Source organism: Camponotus floridanus, unplaced genomic scaffold (assembly GCF_003227725.1).
Source record: "Camponotus floridanus strain SB8 unplaced genomic scaffold, Cflo_v7.5 scaffold62, whole genome shotgun sequence".
NCBI classification, from domain to species: Eukaryota; Metazoa; Arthropoda; class Insecta; order Hymenoptera; family Formicidae; genus Camponotus; species Camponotus floridanus.
Window position 1 is genome coordinate 306,168 of NW_020229792.1, and position 20,050 is coordinate 326,217.

Here is a 20,050-nt window from a genome sequence, read left to right on the forward strand (position 1 = left end):
ATGCCACATGACGGTTCCTTAGACAGTGTGTGTACTATATCGCGAGATACTTTTACTTCTGACGCAAGCGTTCCACTATTATATTCCATATCGCGAAATGCAATTTGCATTTTCCATCGAGGCAACGCGCGCGCGCGCGCTTCCGTTTTCATACATTCGACGTGTTAATCATTGATTGGAACAGTCCGGCGGATTTCTCAAACCTCGATCGACCACGATTATCCCATCGAGACACTCAGTTTGCATTATAAATAGCCAACGCGCGCGATCGACATAACATAATCATAATAGATGGCTCGCCGTAACAATTATCGCCTCGGCAATAATCTCACTGTATAATCAAGAATTATTATCGTATTCGCGCAAATTACCGATTGATATGCGCATACATTTACCATAACGGCCAAGAAAAACATCATTTTTTCACAGATTTTTATTGTTATATATTTTATAAATTTTTTATCAATTTTAAATAAATTTTATTTTTTAGAAATCAGATAGAGAAAAAAAATCTACATATATATATTATTCTTATAACTGCATGAAAGCATATTTATTATACTTTTCATTTTCTATTAGAAAAAATATACGTATTAAAAATTGAAGAATTCGTCAGTTTCAAATGTTAATATAAGATATTATTTTTTTTATTCTTTTCAAAAGTAGAAACTTTCCAAAAGTGTTCTACAAGTGAACACATTGCTATTAAAAATTAATATGAAGGACTAATTTTTAATTGAAAAAAAATACTCGCGTTTGGGAAACATAACGACGATTTCCTCATCATGTATGAATATACATGGGACAAATGATTATTACCTGCGAGTATTATCATTAGAATTTCAAGGAAGGCAAAAGAATTTGCCCTTGAGAGCCTGATTTCTCCTGCTGGATACACTCGACTGACAACGTGGTTATTACGGTTAATCGTTCGATTCGCTCCTCGACAATGAAGCTTATCCTCGATTATTTTGACGTATATAACAAGTTGTAAATGAAGAATTACATATGTCGATCGATTTCAATTTTTTGTAAAACGCAATCTTCGCGAGGTCGCGACTATAATAATGATTCCTCGAACGTAATTATGATGAAGCCATCGATATATATAAACAAATTACCTTTACGCTTATTCGCGAAAATACATAAAATATAAATTTATAGAATACATATAAAATACAATTCTTTTCATGAATTAATTAAATGAATTTATTAACAATTGGATTAAATTATTATCAACCTGAAAACTGGTTTTCATGTTCGCGGAAATATTTGTCGACAATTAAATACTGCAAGCGAGTGATAAATAAGGTTTGGCAAGAATTCCTTTAATTATTTCTGACGCTCGAATGACTCGCATTTTTGTCACGCTCAGCGTGTCCTTTTTTCCCTTCTGAAACCGCTGAAAAGATGCATCGTTGAAAACGTTATCTCAATGGGTCATCGACTAGATCTAGAGATTCCTTCGGCTTGTCACGCGGTCTACAACATATGCGAGCACAGGAGGATCAGATGTGTAGACGGGATCGCGTGTAAATCGATTATAATCCATCTTAACGTCAAAACTTAATCGCGGCAATCTACTTCAATTTCGATTTTGCGCGAAGGATCAGAATAGATATTATAAAAAAAATGTATTAATAGAGCAAGACAATTCTCTTTCTTCTAAATTTACTCTATATCTAAATTTATTTTACGCTACTTTTAATGCTAAGTAATAATTCTAATTAAAAAATCTATAAATAGAGTCTCTTTATTAATATTTGAAAACTTATATAAATAAGACTTATATAAATTGTGAGGTTATAAATTTAAAATTTGCCTCGGGATACATATAGTGTGTCCTAAGCCGAGGCAGATGCTTTGCCTCGCGTATACGCGCGAATTAATCCGACACGTCCGCTCGCCGAGTTCCGATTAAAACGAGCGCCGAGAATGACGGCCGTCACGCTAAAGCATATCTCTCGCGATATGCCCTTCATACGAGATACGCATATTTTTTTTCGCGAGGCCGCACACCAGATGCATGAGATGGCGTTGTAAATTTCTCTCAACACCCGTTTGCGCAATCACATCCGTTAAGTTCCTCTCACATAAATTCCTCTAATCCGGATTTCCTTTGCCTTCGTGACGTGAGTATTTACTTATTAAGAATGAGACTTGCATTTTCCATCTACAAGATTTTATATGGCTATCAGAGAAATCGTTGCACGAATTGTCATACGATTTGCAAAGCTTGAATTAAATAACGGTACAGAAGATTATATTTTTTATTCGATAATGCATCTCTCATATCACAGTCATCTTTCTTTTCTTTCCCCACAAAATTCCCTTACAAGGAAAATTTCTCTTTTATAAATTTCTAATTGATTAATAATAGTTCCTTGCATTATCTATTTTTACATTATTTGAATGAAATACAACAATGTTGTTTTTCCGCTTATTATTTAAATCAGTCCCCTAAGAATATGTCATGAGAGGATCATAGTAGAATTTTGGATCGTTTACGATGCACGACGAAATCTCCGTCTCCGGGATGGGAATAGTAATATTCTACGAGACAGATATCGGTCTGACAACTTGTACACTATCGCCAGATGTAGACAAATCTTGAATTAAATACGGAAGATTATATTTTTTATTCGATAATGCATCTCTGATATCACAGTCATCTTACTTTTCTTTCCCCACAAAATTCCCTTACAAGAGAAATTTCTCTTTTATAAATTTTGAATTGATTAATAATAGAGAGTTCCTTGCATTATCTATTTTTACATCATTTGAATGAAATACAACAATGTTGTTTTTCCGCTTATTATTTAAATCAGTCCCCTAAGAATATGTCATGAGAGGATCATAGTAGAATTTTGGATCGTTTACGATGCACGACGAAATCTCCGTCTCCGGGATGGGAATAGTAATATTCTACGAGACAGATATCGGTCTGACAACTTGTACACTATCGCCAGATGTAGACAAATCTTGAATTAAATACGGAAGATTATATTTTTTATTCGATAATGCATCTCTGATATCACAGTCATCTTACTTTTCTTTCCCCACAAAATTCCCTTACAAGAGAAATTTCTCTTTTATAAATTTTGAATTGATTAATAATAGAGAGTTCCTTGCATTATCTATTTTTACATCATTTGAATGAAATACAACAATGTTGTTTTTCCGCTTATTATTTAAATCAGTCCCCTAAGAATATGTCATGAGAGGATCATAGTAGAATTTTGGATCGTTTACGATGCACGACGAAATCTCCGTCTCCGGGATGGGAATAGTAATATTCTACGAGACAGAAATCGGTCTGACAGCTTGTACACTATCGCCAGAGAGATGTAGACAAATCTTGAATTAAATACGGAAGATTATATTTTTTATTCGATAATGCATCTCTGATATCACAGTCATCTTATTTTTCTTTCCCCACAAAATTCCCTTACAAGAGAAATTTCTCTTTTATAAATTTCGAATTGATTAATAATAGTTCCTTGCATTATCTATTTTTACATCATTTGAATTAAACACAACAATATTGTTTTTTCCGCTTATTATTTAAACCAGTCCCCTAAGAATATATCATGAGAGGATCATAGTAAAATTTTGGATCGTTTACGATGCAAGACGAAGTCTCCGTCTCCGGGATGGGAATAGTAATATTCTACGAGACAGATATCGGTCTGACAGCTTGTACACTATCGCCAGATGTAGACAAATCTTCAGGGTATCGCGCGGTCTAACGAGCGGACCGAGAGCGAGGCGAAATCCGAAAATGCCCGCCATAACCAGGCCGGTCACGTAGTTATCGGTCGCTATCAGAGAAAAACGGGTTCTTCGAATCGCTCAAGATTCTTATTTCTTTTTTCTCTCTCCGCGAGCCGCCGAGCTCTCCGAGGAAACGACTCCTGCTTCGCGACCGCTCAACGACCCGGGCGTGACCTCGTCTAGGTCTTCAACGCGTGGAAAGTGGCCTCGGATAGCTCGCTTCTCTACGGATGGGATGCGACACATAAAACGCGGTGACGTTCAGGATCGTACGTGCTTGCGGCGACGCAACAACAAAGTGAGCAAGGTTGTGAGAACGAGCCTCCACTTCTTCTTCGTTACTTCTCTCGAGCGCTACAAAGCGAGCGACATGTCTTGGATACGCTAAAACATAATTTCATTACCGAGAAAACGAAAAAAAAAAAAAAAAAAAAAAAAAACTGAGAAGCTGTACAGACTTAATTTTTTATGATGTATTTTTTTTAAATAAAGAATTCAATAAAGAATTTTTCTTAATAAAAATTACGCAAGAAATGCATAGGAAAGCAAGAAAACTACTTCTTTCTAACATCGATACTGACGCGAAATACCCTTGACATTTCGCGAAAAGGCCAGGTGCGAACTTTAGCTAGGAGTTTCGAGGAATTTGACCTCACGGGGTCGATACGTAAGCCGTTGCAGGCCCCAAAATTGCTGCGGAGGCCGCGCTTGATCAAGATCCGCCGTTAATTCATCCCGGGGTTAAGGAACACCACCGGTCTTCGTTTTGCCTCGCCTCCGCTCAATTAAATTCTACTTCAAGGAGATTATTTCATAAATCACATCCTGCCCCGCGAGAGAACACACGTGCAGACGTCCTCCTACCAGCTTTCTCACCCACTTGTTCCTTCGCCACATAACAATTTGCCACTATTATTCGAAGGACGAGGCAAAGGCAGGATCATTAAGATGCGTTTACTCTTTATAGGTTAATTTAACAGTGTGGATACTCATCGCTCGATATAATTTAGATATCTACGAAGTTCGGTTTCCTATGATGGAAAAAGGATCTTACATTTTTACTCTCTCTTCTACTATTGTTTCATAAAAAAAGAATTTCCTTCAAGTAACAAATGTAGCACAAAGTAATACATTCTGAAAGGACACGCATTACAAAGAGAAACAGCTCTCGAAATATGCAATATCTTTATTCGCTCATGTCGTCACATCATCATAGAACCTCAGGTGTAAGAGCTCGATTGGTCACGGTTGAGAGGAAACGAGCGAAGAAACGCAAACTCGCGAAAGAAGCTAGTCATCCGTAGGCAGAAAAAAAAGGAAAAGAAACGTGTTCGCATTCCTGCGTATCCAGGGATCAATCGGACTGTGCGAGGGAAAAGTCCTGGCGTTTGCAAAGTTGTTCTTGTTGAGTTCCCGATAACGCGATAGCGCGTTATTCAATTATAGAATAAATTCCGCGCGTCGAAATTTCACGATGCCCGTTTCGCCCTCACGTCACGGCAGCGGCATTACGGTATCCGGGTACGGTATCCTACGTAACAATTTAATAGCACAGTATCTCCCGTCCGACACCACCTGGCGGTCAGGTATGCCACATCAAACTCTTTATTAGGCCCCGATTGAACGTTACCGCGGCCCCGCTCGTTTGTGCGCTGCCGTGAAATCGGCGGCAGAGTGTTCGCTTCTCGCCCCGTCTTTAAGCGCGTATACATCGAACTTCTGATTGCACCGATCTTGATTAATTCAGCCCGATATACAATGTTCCTGTATGTACGCGCATGCGCATTTGTGCTACTCTACTTATTTCCAGAGAAAATTCGCTAAATTCCTCGATACTTAATCGATACTTATCGACACGAAGCCGATGAACTTTAGCATAAAAAAGAAAAAATAAATATATATATTATTTTTTAATTTCGCACATGAACCCCAGAGATTTATTTTGCTTTAAATATAGAAAAAATTATAATAATTTAAATATAGAAATAATAATAATTTAAATATACAAAAAATAATAATAATTTAAATATAGAAAAAATAATAATAATAATAATTTTTTAAAATATATTTGCGCTCTTGTCTTCTTATAAATATGGCAATAGCGACAACGAACGAAACATACGTTCGTAAAAGGGAAGAGAAAAGCATGCACGTGAAATGTGGAGAGGCGGATTAACCCGAAGAATATTATCGGATAGCGCTGCGATTAACCCTTCTACGATATTTATTAGACGATCAAACTTTGATTATATATCCTATCTTTCACGCTGTATTTTTCCTTTACTTCACAATCTAAGTGGATAACCAGGTATCTCGTAAACAAAAGCGACGCGAAGATCTTTTTTTGACCTGATTCTTCCTTCGATTTTTATATATTTTATTATTATTAGCTAATTAAAGTTTTTTTATATCCCTGATATTATAAAAAATATTTTATATATATTAAAAAAAGTCTATGTATATAAAATATCTAATTAAGAATAAATATAAAAAAATTACTTCCTTGTTAAAATTTAAAAACTTTTCCTAAATTTAATACAGTTACGTATTTTTATTCTACAAAAATGATCAATTAATACATATTTATCACATGTCATTTATTGTGGCAACCTTTTATTCGCGCAATTTTGTGATAGAACGAAAATTAATATCGACCGATGTAAAAGAAAAGACACAAATGACGATGAGCCGACAAAATCTCTTCTCGCCATTGACGATAAGAAGCGATTTAAAAAGTACACGGAGCGTCTTTATACACGTAAACACCGGCGTTGTCGAGAACCGAGATATAATTCAATATAATGTAGAGACCAGCGACATTATCTGGTCCGGTGCAGTCAGCTCGGACTCGAGCTCCCCGATTAATCTCGACCCAATCTCAACAAAGCGCGGATTTATGGTCTTCCCGAAGGGCCGGGCCTTAAGTCCTCGAGCAAAACCTGTTTTTTGGCGAGCTCGTTTCTTTTCCGCGGTTTCTCTCTTTTTTCCTCCCCTCTTCCTTTTCTCCTCCTCGCCTCTTTGGACTCTGTTCCACTTCTTTTTTGACCGATCCTCAGACCCCGGAGACCGGAACTCGTGCCACCGCGGGCGGATTGGACCTTTTGATCTCCCATCGCGTTTTCATTCCCGTATTTCCACCTTTCGTAGCTTCCGAGAAGCCATCTCATTATTACGTCGCATCATTATCTTTCGTGTTACCCGAAAGCTTATCCCGGAACACACGCAGGCTGGCCGTCTCTCCTCCCGCGTCTCTCCTTTCTCGAAAACTGCTCCGGAGAGAAAACGATCTTATCTACGAAACGCTCGACTTTCTTTCCGATACGATATACTTCCTCGATCTCCCTGCATCTCTCCTCCTACCTCCGATTACACGTCGGAGTCCTGCGAGCGAAAACGGAGGCAATTTTTGACGCGGCGAGACGCCGAATTAGGGACAAATCAATAATGGGCCGTGGGATCGAGCCGATGGATCCTCGTTGCCTCGGCGACCGTGTTCAATTGGTAATTGCGATGAGGAGGAGATCGCCGGCACGTCCTCCTACGTCAGGATCCCTCCCGTTCTCCGAATGCAACGACATTTTTCGCGAAGACGACCGCGGCGTTCCCTTCTTACTCCACGACTTTGTTGCGGACCCGCAGCCAGCCTTCCTCCTCTCGTTCTACATATGCAGATCCCGATTGCTCGTAGAATCGATTATCCGCGGCTTCAATCGTGACCGTGCACGTTCACGCGATGCACGCTGCAACCCGGACAAATAAGATTCTCGGCCGAGCCGCGAGGTACACGTCACATGGGAGATCTCAGACTGCTCGTTTCTTTCCGCATTTCTCGATAAGTGTTTACGTTCCTATCATTAAGATGCATCAACGCTGACTATTCTGTTCTCAACGAGTGGTTAATAAGACCCTGCGTTATTGAGCAAAATTTCAGGCTCTAAGAATGAAATCTTGATTTAAATTTCATATATACTTATCGAGGTACTTCATATTTAAAAAAAAAATATTCTATTCGTCGCGTTAATATCTACGAGTGAAATAATCTCCTCTCGGAGACACTGACGTACGGAGATAATTAGAAAGCCTGGTTCCTCTGAAGTATGAGTATCTCTGAAGGCAGCATTCCATTGATAATCGTGTAGTGGTATCTTCAGTATGCGCGCTTCAAGACACTCGATTAACAACAAAAAAATGCCCCCGAATTCCGATCGAAATGCTCACTTGGCTGCCCACGGTCGTGTAATCGTTTCTGAAGCGCGATAAAGATACGCGCTCAATGTAAGCGCGGCGGAGTGTTTAAGCGTGTCGTTCAACTTACTTGTAAGATCCGTGAATATTCTTGCAGGTACCGTGTCTGCACGGGTTCCTGTCACACTCGTTGATGTCGTCCGTGCAATTCGGTCCCGTGAAGCCAGGTGCACACGTGCACTTGTAACTGCCCTCGAGTGAGCGACACTCGGCCCCGTTTCGACAGGGCGACGAGGCACAGTAATCCTGTCGTTCGCAGTGCTCGCCTGAAAAAAAAAAGAGAAATGTTGAAACAACATCTTGTGCCGACGCGCATTATTATGCGTGATCGAAAAATCGCTTGCCCACCGACAGGTTAATATCGCTTGTACCACGATATAATTTGAAGATATAAACACTTCGGTGCTCCTCTCTTTATGATTTAATCTTCGCTTTGAATAAATTTTATTTTGTATAAAATCGACATTTTGTATAGAAATTATTAATTAAGGAATAAATGGAGCTAAAAAATTTAGAAAATTTGTTATAAAAAAATATAATAATTAAAATGTCTAAAATATTTTGAAATATCGAATGCTTTTGATTTTCTATTTTCTATTTTAATTTTTTACATAATTAATTTTCACATTGCTATATTATAAATAAATTTTGAAAAATAATTATTATTATTATATTGAGAATTTATATGAGATAATAATAAACATCAATTTGAATAAAAATTTTTAATGGATTTAAGATATAATCTTATTAAATTCCATGCTTTATAAAGGATAATAAAATTAAAATAAACATCTTCTCAAATTTTTAACAATTATAATTTATGCTTTCTTTCTTTATTAAAGTACTCATATTGATTAATAATCAAATGCAAGATTTGAGAAAACGCAAGCGCAAAAAGTTAAAAATTTGTAGATGAAGATTCCAGCGAAGACAAGAATAAATTAGCTCGGAATTTCTTGCCGGCTAACAAGTAGAGACATCCCTTAAAATGACGATAATGTCGGACGCATGTATCTAAGAAGTGTGCATCTCTCTTTCTCCTCGCTCTTGCGAGCTAATGATTAGCGGAACTAATTACCGGAGTCGCTACTTGTTCCCTCGTGGTTGAGATGTCTTTGCTTCTACGATCTGACCGCTACAACTTACGAACGGTGCTCATTGCTCGTATACATTTCGAGTATATTTTAAGGAGATCAATCATTTTAATCATTAATCCATTTGTTGAACAAAAATCAAATTTTAAATACTAAAACTATTAACTCTTAAAGAAGAAAATCCTATGCATATTTATAAAAAAATATATAAATATAAAAATATAAAAAAATATAAAAAATAAATATAAAAATAAATACAAAAAATAAATATAAAAATAAATATAAAAATATAAAAAATATAAATATAAAAATATTATAAAAAATATAAGTTTACATCTTAAGTCTTCCTCGCAGATAGAACCTCTAGAAAATTTACAAAATTTTTTTCATTTGGACCAACGTGTCAACTTAATAAAAATATAATTATTATTGATGCGTAAAATTAACTACTTATTTCAAAATCGATAAATCTTCATGAACCACAAAGAATTCATTGAACGTACAGGAAACTGAGCACCACTCGTCCAAAGATACCGCCGCAGAGAAATACCGCATTCTCTGCCAATTATCTTACGAGTATACACTTCAACTCGCTCCTTTCCTTCCACCTCCTTTCCCCCTTCCCCCCCCCCTTTTCCGTCGTTGCTTTTCTTTTGACAGTCCTCGTACCTCTAGATTTATTTGTCGAGCACGTGCTTTGGTACTTTGGCGCGAGAAACGGTCGTAAAAGATGTAATCTGCAGCTTAGCATGGCTCGACTTCCGCGATTTGATATTGAAATTAATATATATTGATTTTATTTCTGTGTCATAAAAAATGACAGGGATATTCGATGCATACATAATGTCTTTTCATAGCGAGAGCATGCAAATTTACAGTTACAGCTCGCTCTCGACATTTCTTTACGAGGTGCAACACAATGCGAACTGAGAAGGGGGCTAAATTGCAACACGTTTTATCGTCCCGTCTATCTATTAACCTTGCTATTCAACCCACGCCAATCGATAAGCATATTTAAGTATTCGATGATTAATGCGGAACCTATTCCTGTTGTGAAACTTACGCAATTGTGCCCCTTTAAGGATCCGCATATTTCCCATTCACACCTTTGACAATCGGTTGATTCTGATTATCGATCTAATCACTTTATACAGCCCCAAGTATTAATTTTCTAAATAATTTAATATTCTTTAATATTCCAGGGATAATAATAAATGGACAAATTTTATTATATTCTAAAGAAATAAGAGAAAAAATATTTTTCTCTCATTTATAACAATCAAAATTTACTATAAAATTGTTATAAAATTTATTATAAAATTTTGATTTGTAGTCGTAAGGCTGTGAATATTATTTACTGACCTGTATATCCGATGCTGCACGTGCACACGTATTCATACAACGATTTGAGATTGCATGTGGCGCCGTTGAGGCAGGGCGAGGAGTCGCAGGCATTTTCGATAGGAATTTCGCAAAGGCTGGCGGTAAAGCCCACGGGACAGGAACACGCGAAGGATGGTGTGCCACCCCCGATGCTCTCGCGCACCCTGCACGAACCGCCGTTTTGGCAGCGCGATCCCGTGTGGCACGGATTCAAGTGTTGACAATATTCTCCCACGTGTTTCGATGTGCAACTGAAACAGAATTAAAATTATGTAAATAAAAAATTAAAATTATGAAATCAAGGATCGATTAAACAAGATTAATTTTATATATGTTATACTTATGATACAGAGAGAATTAATATTTCGCTTTTCACACTCTCATAAATTTCAACTTCCAAATTTACATTTTTTTTATATATAATATATATATATATATATATTCAAAAATTGAATGTGCTTTGATAAAATGAATTTTCATCAATTTATAGATTTATCGTAATTTTCTCAATTTAAAAAATAATATATAATTAGCTATTTTTATAAATATCATATTAAATTTGATGGCAGAAAGATTAAGCAATTTCTTCATTAATTTCAGTAGTTTTAAAAAAATTAAAAATTTAAATTCCTTTATTAAATTTTGCTCTAAATTCTGTATAAATAAACAGAATAATAAGGAGAAGAAGAGAAGCTGCATCTCAGGTGGGCGGTTCAGGTGGGGAACCATAATGCGTTCTCGCGAAAAGTACAATCTCTTGTATTGCGGTCGAGACTTCCACGAACGGCTCAGAAAGATGAAAAGCCCGAACTGGCCCCGTTACACGTATCATTAGATTCACCGTAAAAATACTTAGAATTCACGCGCTGCATCTCTTAGAAATTCCCTCCGAAATTCATCGCGTGAGAAAAGGGAGCGCTTGTTCTTCCAAAACACGAAATAAAGTCCTTTCGTGACCTCATCGCGAGGAGAGAAATCCATTCGTAATAGCTTCTCGAATCTGTCTACCTTAGACTCGAATTTGACTCCAGCTTTCTAATAAATTGAGCGAATTATTCGAATTTATAATCCTCATCATTTCCGATCTTATACTCCATCAACACCTATTAAAAAGCCTTATAAAATTGCTGTGGAAGAGATGCAGAAATATTGTTTCAGCAACGAGAGATCGACGACCGCGCTTTCTCAATGAGGAAATTATTCTCCCTTCGTTCTGTCGGCTTTCAAAAAAAAGGCGATGTTCTAACGGGCCCTAATGATCGACGGACAAGGGGCACTTCATATATTGCGAGTTGCGATCGATCATGGCTTTTACATGAAAGTCCCATCGATACGCGAAGAAGCCTAGGGAAGCTAGTACCCTTAAGGTAACTTGTTGTCTCCCCTCATGTTTTTTTTTTCATGGTCGACCATAAAGATTTTTCTCAACTGCGATCTCGCCGTAGTGTCCCTCGTTACCTTGAAAGGATCTTCGTTATCTCTTCTTACGGCACGAGACAAATTGCAGCGTGTTTATGAAACGAGTTCACTCTCGAGTTTAATGCGTGCCATACTCACGTACCTTCACCACACAATGATTCGTTTACTTCGATAACTGTTGTGTGCTTCGTGAAATAATAACACCCTGAGAAAATTAATTTGCGGGAGCATATTTTGTAATATAAATATTTTAATATGTAACACAATATAAATATTTTCGAATCGAATTAAAAATGTAAAGAATGTCAATCCAAGTTGCTACATTTAGATAGAAAAGCACTTTATGGACAGATTTAAATATTTTACGTAAAATCCACATAATAAATAATATAATCACATGTATAAATATAAATATTGTTTTAATTATCATATTAAAATAAATTAATTTAAAATGAACGACTTAATTATTATTAAAATAAAAATAAAATATTTTGATTGTTTTATTTTGAATGTTTTGACATGGATTTAATGATAAAATAATATAATCATATATATAAATATATAAATATTATATATATGATTTTTTTAGGAATTGAAGATTAATTGAAGATATTAACCGACGGTATTCCTTGAGCTGGCACCAATATATATGAAATATGTCGAGCGCATTGTCCTCGCAGCTGAAGCTGCTTCGCGCCTCGATCCTCGACTTCTCTCACCGTCGTTTCCATGCACGCTTAGAGAGCCGGCATCTCTATAAACGGAAGCGACGATTCCACGGCCATTATTTACTCAGCAATGAATTTCTTCTTGGCTACCGGTCAGGGCCGTACCGTTTGAATTTATTTACTTCCACCGGCCAATATATATATCCGCTTTCGAATTGCACAGAGATGTAACATGCAACTACCAATAATCCAAGTAAACTGATGTTGGAAATAATCGATAAATCTCTTCTCGCATGATACATTGAATATTCTCTTTTGTGACCGTAAGATTATCTTTTTAAGGTCGTGGGATCGCGAAAACTTTGCGATACTATGGATATATAAAAACACTGAGATACTGTCTTTAATAAAATAATAATGAATGTGAATCTATGAAATAAATTAGTTTGAAATTTGACCGTTAATTAAAACATTTTATTTTCATTTTAATAATAATTTATTCATTCATTTTTAATTAATTTATGTTAATATAATAATTAAAACAATATTTTTTTATTTAAATTTCCACTCACAATAATTAATTTCTCTAATAAAACATTTTATTTATTAAAGTGATACAATATCCTCTTATATTAATTATTTTAATTTGATATTTTTAATTAAGATCTTAAGACTTTTTTAGCTTTATAAATTATTATTTAATATTCCAATCAATTTATTTTTAAAAATTTCTTAAGGTTTACAATTTTTTAAAAATATTTTTTAACAAACTATAAAATAAACTATAAAAAAAGGTATAATAGTTTATCGTATAAACTTGGTACACAGTATATTTCATAAGCCGATCGGGGATGTCGCGCAAACAAGATTGTAATTATCAACACAAATGTTACGACATTCTGCTTCTTAATCTTGCAAATGTGCAGGTCAATATTCTTCCTGTAAATTCATAGATAAGCGTAAGTAAGCGAGCGGATGATCGAGAATAGATTCACCAGACGATACCTTTTCTCTTATCACTAAGCTATGCAGATTTTACTAGACTCGTGTTATGCAGATTATCAATTCTACTCTCCCTCTACTTGCTCTTTTATGTAATTATATGACGATATGCGTGCTTCCGGACGCGTTTTATTAACGGTTTATCCAACAATTTAAAGACCCGTCTCTTCAGTTTCGTAACCAGCTACTGTAAGAGTCCGTAATTTTGCGTGAAATCCTCGGCTCGGTCTTCAGCGAACGGAATGATAAGATTGTCGCGTGTAACCGGCAAATGCTCGCTCGTGCGTTCATGAATGCGTACGAAAACGACTACACGCTGGTCGCTAATTGCGATGGCCATCAATTATGTAGTTATTTAAGCGCCAGCGCGGTCGACGCTTCGAGCGAACGCGATTTATAACACGCGAGAGAAACATTGTGCGTTGCACGCATATGCATGACGGATGATAACATAGAAAAACATATACAGAAAATTATAAACATGTTACACTGATCATATTGATAAAAGAATAAAAATGAAAATAAAAATAAAAATTCCCCGAAAAAAAAATATTTTTATATTTTTCTATTTATTTACTTAATACATTTATAATATAATTTATCATATATATTTGCTTTAGTAATGTGACGTGATTAGTATTAGATTAGGATAATAAAAAAGGTTTGTATTTGTATTGTGAACTTGGTAACATGTGAGAATATAACTATTAATTAGCACATTAATTATAACGTGTATTATTGGGCATTTTTTGAACCGGTTGGACAACTCTAATAATGCTAACTAATAACTCAAACAAATCCATAGAATGTCTCGAATATGCCTCATATTCTGTCGGCAAACATAATATAAAATTGAAATGCATTCTAATTGAACGAGCAAGCATAGAACTTTTGGTCGACAATGGATGCAATAAATCAGTACAATTGTGAAATTATTAAAAAGAATCATCTTTGTTCTAATTAATTTTAATTCCATCTCTTTTTTTATGTCTGTCAATTATGCGAAAAATATTTATTTCATTATTTATCTCATTATTGATAGAAAGTTAAATTCTGAAATTTTAATGTGTCTAACGCGAACGGAAGCAGAAGTATCTTACATCAATTTTAGCCTCGTTTCGTATAATAAAGATTATTGAAATCATCGTATACATTGTGTGATCGAGAACGTGGGAGTGCAAAGTTCTACTGGTTCCATGCCAATTTCCGTGGTCTCTTCCTAGTCCGCGAGCAAAGTTCTTAATTCGTTCACACGATAAATTAGTAGACGCCGTATCCGAGCGACTCTAGATTACCAAAAATATGATTCTCCATTTTTAATGAATGTCCCGACCAATTACATGTACCATATAAATTATTAAAAGTTTCCATGACACATCTATCGCATTATTAATTTGACGGCAACGACGCTCGTCTACCGAGAGTCTAACAAGATTTCCCTAATTAGTTGAAACAGGAAGCCGATTAGATCTGCGGAAGGAAAGATCCGAGGAACGAAAATCCGAGATGGGAAATTAATAAAGCCGGAATTCTTGCGCGTGGTCGCAGCATCCCAGCATGGCACGTCCGTGCGAAAGATCGATAGCCGAGATTTCCGCGAAGTTACCGCGCGATATCATCCGGAAATTAACGGATCGCTCGCCGAAATTGCCTCGTAAATCCGTGGAGGCCTCCGCCATCCGCTCGGCTTGCTCTTGTCTCCCCTTCTTCTTTGCTGCGGGACATGATGAATGGTCGTTTGCATTCTCCGTGATTTCGCAATCTAAACGAGCATCTGATGTTACGTCGCGCGCAACGCCTCGGTAATAGGTTACAGGTTCCGATCTTTACCGATCTCGGGAGTTTAATCGACGAAAGCGATGGGCGATCAGGTGACGCGACATGGGGAGGCAATGACGATAAACGACGAGTTGTGTCAATATAATATTTATACTATTAATTTATAAGTGTAAAATATTGGAGAAATAAAATCCTTTTTTATCGATGAAAAGTAATAAATATTCACTGTTTGTCTCAATTATAAATACAGCAAGAGGATATTTGTATTAATCAAATCTCAGAGAGAGAATTAATTAGTAGCTTTCAATCAGTAATTTTAAATGCCTGACGTAATATTATACATAATAAATTTATAGTAATATATTTTATTAAGGAAATATTTTACCAAGAGTCTTATTCAGTTTTTATGGATTTATCGCGTCTTGTAAACTTTTGTATGTATTTCGTTTCAGATATTAAAAAAAAAATTGCAATTTAAAATAAATAGATAAAAATTTTTAAATTATTTTTTAAATATGTATGATTATTGATGATTTTTCCAACGAAATTGTATTATCATAATCAGTGAGATATAAAAGAGACAAAAATGGAAAATATGTAATTATTTTCATCAATTTAATTTAAGAGAATAAGAAATCGATTCGTATATATATCAAACAATTTTTGAAACCAGAAAAAATAAGATCTGCTTTAAAAAAAATACTTATTAGTTTTAAAAATATTTTTATCAAAAATGTAATAATTTTTTCTGTAAATTTGCATACATGATCAGTGTTAAAAAAAAACTCTTTTCAGATTTTACTGTATCAAATAATTATACAAATATGAGTATTTCTTCTCCTCTAATTTCTTTCAATCGCTATATTTTATTTTATTTTTTTCTCGCTAATAATCTAAAAATACACATTTTTCTGCAATGGGTGCACATCATATACTCGTAACATTTTAATCGAAGAATACAAATGTGTCCATTGTTGTCAACATTGACACATGCGAAATTAGAATTGCCACGTGTTAGAGGAAGAGGAACTTTTTCTTCCGAAATATTCGCGAGGGGAAAAGAAGAGAGGCAGAAGCAGAGCGAGAAAAAAATATAAAAGCGACTACCGTCATCCCCCGCCGATAATGCGCGGCACTTAGCACTAAAATGGCAGCCTCCGGTGTCATTACGAATCGTCCACTTAGCGGGTAATAACCCGGCAGTCCCAGACGGAACGGAAAGTCAAGCGTGAGCAAAACGAACTCGAGTATCTCGAATCGGGGATCTCGGGAAGAAGGGACCTCTCCCGCGGTCGATTGTATATCGAGAACACGTCGATAAATTTTCAAACAGCGAATTATATGATTTTACACCGAATCATCTGGAAATATAGGAGAAAAGTGATTGTTAGAAATTGTGGAGAAAAGTATAAACGATTTTGCCAAGTAATTATTAATTCAAGATGTAAATTATTGACGAGATAGAGTTGTGGAAAAAACTTCTCTTTAGAAAATTTAAAATGTAAATTAAACATATGTTGAAAAATTACACAGACATTTTTCTAAAATTGGGGTGACACGATATTAAATATTAATATGTAAAAAATCAAGTATTACTTCACAGTAATATTTTCTATGAGAAATCAACTTAAAAGTATACCGTACGTCATTTTCTCTCGCCGAGATGGATGATTTCCGGATGTCGAGAAATATGAACCGCACGAGAGGATAATTGCTGCAAACGAATGAGGATCGAGTCGATGTTTCCATAACGAGATTTGGTGAGAGAACGCATCGTTAATTATTACTTGATCAGCATTATTACACAGATATTCCATTTAACTTTAGCGTATCCCTTTAATCACTTCAACACGTTCGATATACAATTAAAACTGAAATTAAGTATCTGTCAAAACTAAGTTCTTTTTTTCATCAAATTTCCCTTCCTGGCCTTCTTTTGAGTACAAGAAATTTATTTCCTCGATAGTGTAAGTAATCTATAATTACGTAAGATAATCGCTATGAATTGGCCATCGGATTTAGAACCGGAACTGACGACTCGAAGGTGAAGGCACTCGACTACGATAAATTCCCCGGTTTCTTTCGGCACGAGTTCGAATTACTTCGATGAAGGAAAGAAACGGAGAAGAGACGAGGAGGAAGGAAGAACAGCGAGGCACGAGTATTCGCAGGGGAAAGAGGCAAGGCGAATAAAGGGGGAAGAAGAAGAGGACGAGAGAGCAAAAGGGGTAAAGACAGCTGTTATTGGTGGCTCTTAGCCGAGCAACACGCTTCGTCGGTCGCATAAACGATTCGACCGGACCAGATCGGCCGTTTTTGCAAGCGAGAGATCGGGCCGCCGCTTTTTTCCGGCCACCTTGAACACGAGCAATTGCACTCGTCGAAAAGCGGACACGCCGCATCGCGGATCGGCAATCGTTTCATGTAGGCGAGGAGCGCGAGCGATTTTTCGGCGGCGAATGATCGATCACTCAATGTCGCTACCATGATCGCCGCTCGAAGCGCAAAAAAGAACTTACACGTATAATGACGACGGAGGTATCCGATCTGTATAACTTCTCGATATGCACCGCATCAATGTTTTGTCATGGGATATTTTTATTTTTACTTTAATGAAAGATGCAATACTCAATAAACGTCGTTAAAATTAAATCCCAAAATAATCCAAGAATCTGCAAAAATGTGACGTTAAGATAAAATTATTTCAATAAAATTGATATCTCATTCGCGAAAATATAATAAGGTAAAGTTTTTGAAATTAACTTGTGAAAATCTCATCATAAGAAATGCATGAAATAAAATTTCTAAGTAATAAATAAATTCGATTTTTATTTCTTTATTTCGATTTTAAGTTTTGTTTCTAATTAGGATTTTAAGTTTTGTTTTTAAGTTTTGTTTCGAATTATAAGAGAGAGAAAGATTGATACTTTATATAATATCGGGTTTTGTAATTTATATCCCTGAAGGAGAAAACTTTCTAATTAATAATAAGTTAGAACCCCTTTTATTGGTCTTACGATCCTTAACGTAACGATTTACCCAATCCTAAGGCTAAATAAAAGCGATCTTTCATGCAGGATTTCATTGGCTGCTAATCCTTCTCGTTCTAATTTTTATATTTCGTCCAATATTCCAGATTACATACGAAACTAATTTCTACAAAAATGCAATCGAAATGATTAAAATTAGTACTTTGTACAGAAACATTATCAATATCGCACAAGAAAATCGTTTTGCAATTAATAATAATTTATTTTGTTTCGCAAGCGAATGCTTTCTATCCATCGTAAAGTAATCATAATTTTTCTCTTGCTAATAAATTTGAAATTAATAAAATAAATAAAATATCAGACAAGTAATGAAAAAATTAAAATCGGGACGATAAAAACCGAAATTTTAGTTTTTCCATTTATTGGGTTTTTTCGACCAATTTTGATTAACAGATTTTACTAGCAAAGTGTTAATTTATCTCTTCTTCTTTTTCGTTCCTCCTACAATTTCGGAAATATATGTATCATATTTTATATATATTATTTTATAAAAAAAGGATATTAAAAAAGGTTCAATATAAAATAAAAATATATTGTTAAATTAAAGGAATTAAAATATTATATTAATCTAATATAAAAACTAGTAAAATAAAAATAACTTGCATTCACGATAGGCGGTTGCGAATAAAAATGATGGCGAAAAAAGCAATAAAATAAATTACAAAAATTCTCCATTTGTGAACAATAAAATCTGTGACACGGTCGATGATTACGAAACAGTGGTGAATAAGTGGCTCCCAAAAGACCGAACGCTTCTCTTCGAGGAAGTCTTCGGCGGAATGACGTTAGTATCATGAAAACGCATCTGGTCCTCTGCTACGGAATGGCAGACAGAGACAGGGAAAGGATACGACTCTTCCTTCGGCACCAAGATCACCAGTCAGCCAGCAGCATCACCACCCACCATCAATGCTCGGTGAACCGCCCAACCACCCGTGTCGGGTCCATTAGTGTCTCGGCTTGTAATTTGCCGCGCCGAATGTTAATGGACTTCGGGAGATCTTTCCCCTTCGTTTCCCTTGCCCGAAAAACGCCTCTTGATACACCGTGGCCTTGCGTCTCAGGACCGGAAAGGATCAGAGTCCAGAAAACTACCGAACCCGAAAAAGTGAGTTAACGATGACGCCAGTAATAGGAAAAAATATCCTTCCACTCTCTCGGTCTAGAAGCACGTAATTAGTCCGAGACGCTGATCATTCTGACGCTCGCGGCGAACCGCTAATTAAGAAACGCCACCGTAATACCGTCATCGTCGAATTAGCATCCATTAAGGCCTGGAGCGTCGCCGACAGAAAACCAATGCTGATTGTTCGAGAGAGTTGCTGGTGTACGAGAGAAGCACGGTAGAAGGTCAATGGCGATTCGTCGAATAATTAAGGGTCAATGCACGCGATCAATTAACGGAAGGGGAGAGGTAAGGATGCAGGAGCAGGAAATTGTCGCGATTCGATCGCGATTGAAGATCAAACGATGATAAATGATTAATTGAAAAACTTTGGAGGATGAAATATTTTTCTACTTGTAAAAGATTATTTTTTCAGAAAAAAATAATAAATTAGGATATAAAAATAATAAAATAGGATACATAATAATATAAGATAATTTATATAAATTTAGATTTCTAGTTTGACAAGAA

General features: G+C 35.9%; 1 protein-coding gene across 1 annotated transcript in view; it reads right to left on the minus strand.

The window, feature by feature from the left end:
* Nucleotides 1-20,050, minus strand: part of LOC105258184 (neurogenic locus Notch protein) — a 279,923-nt gene that overhangs the window by 164,832 nt on the left and 95,041 nt on the right. The window contains exons 3-4 of the mRNA XM_025413181.1: nucleotides 10,476-10,747; nucleotides 8,090-8,285 (exon numbers count right to left, since the gene is read on the minus strand). Coding sequence (XP_025268966.1) covers nucleotides 8,090-8,285; nucleotides 10,476-10,747 — 468 coding nt within the window. The remainder of the gene's footprint in view (nucleotides 1-8,089; nucleotides 8,286-10,475; nucleotides 10,748-20,050) is intronic.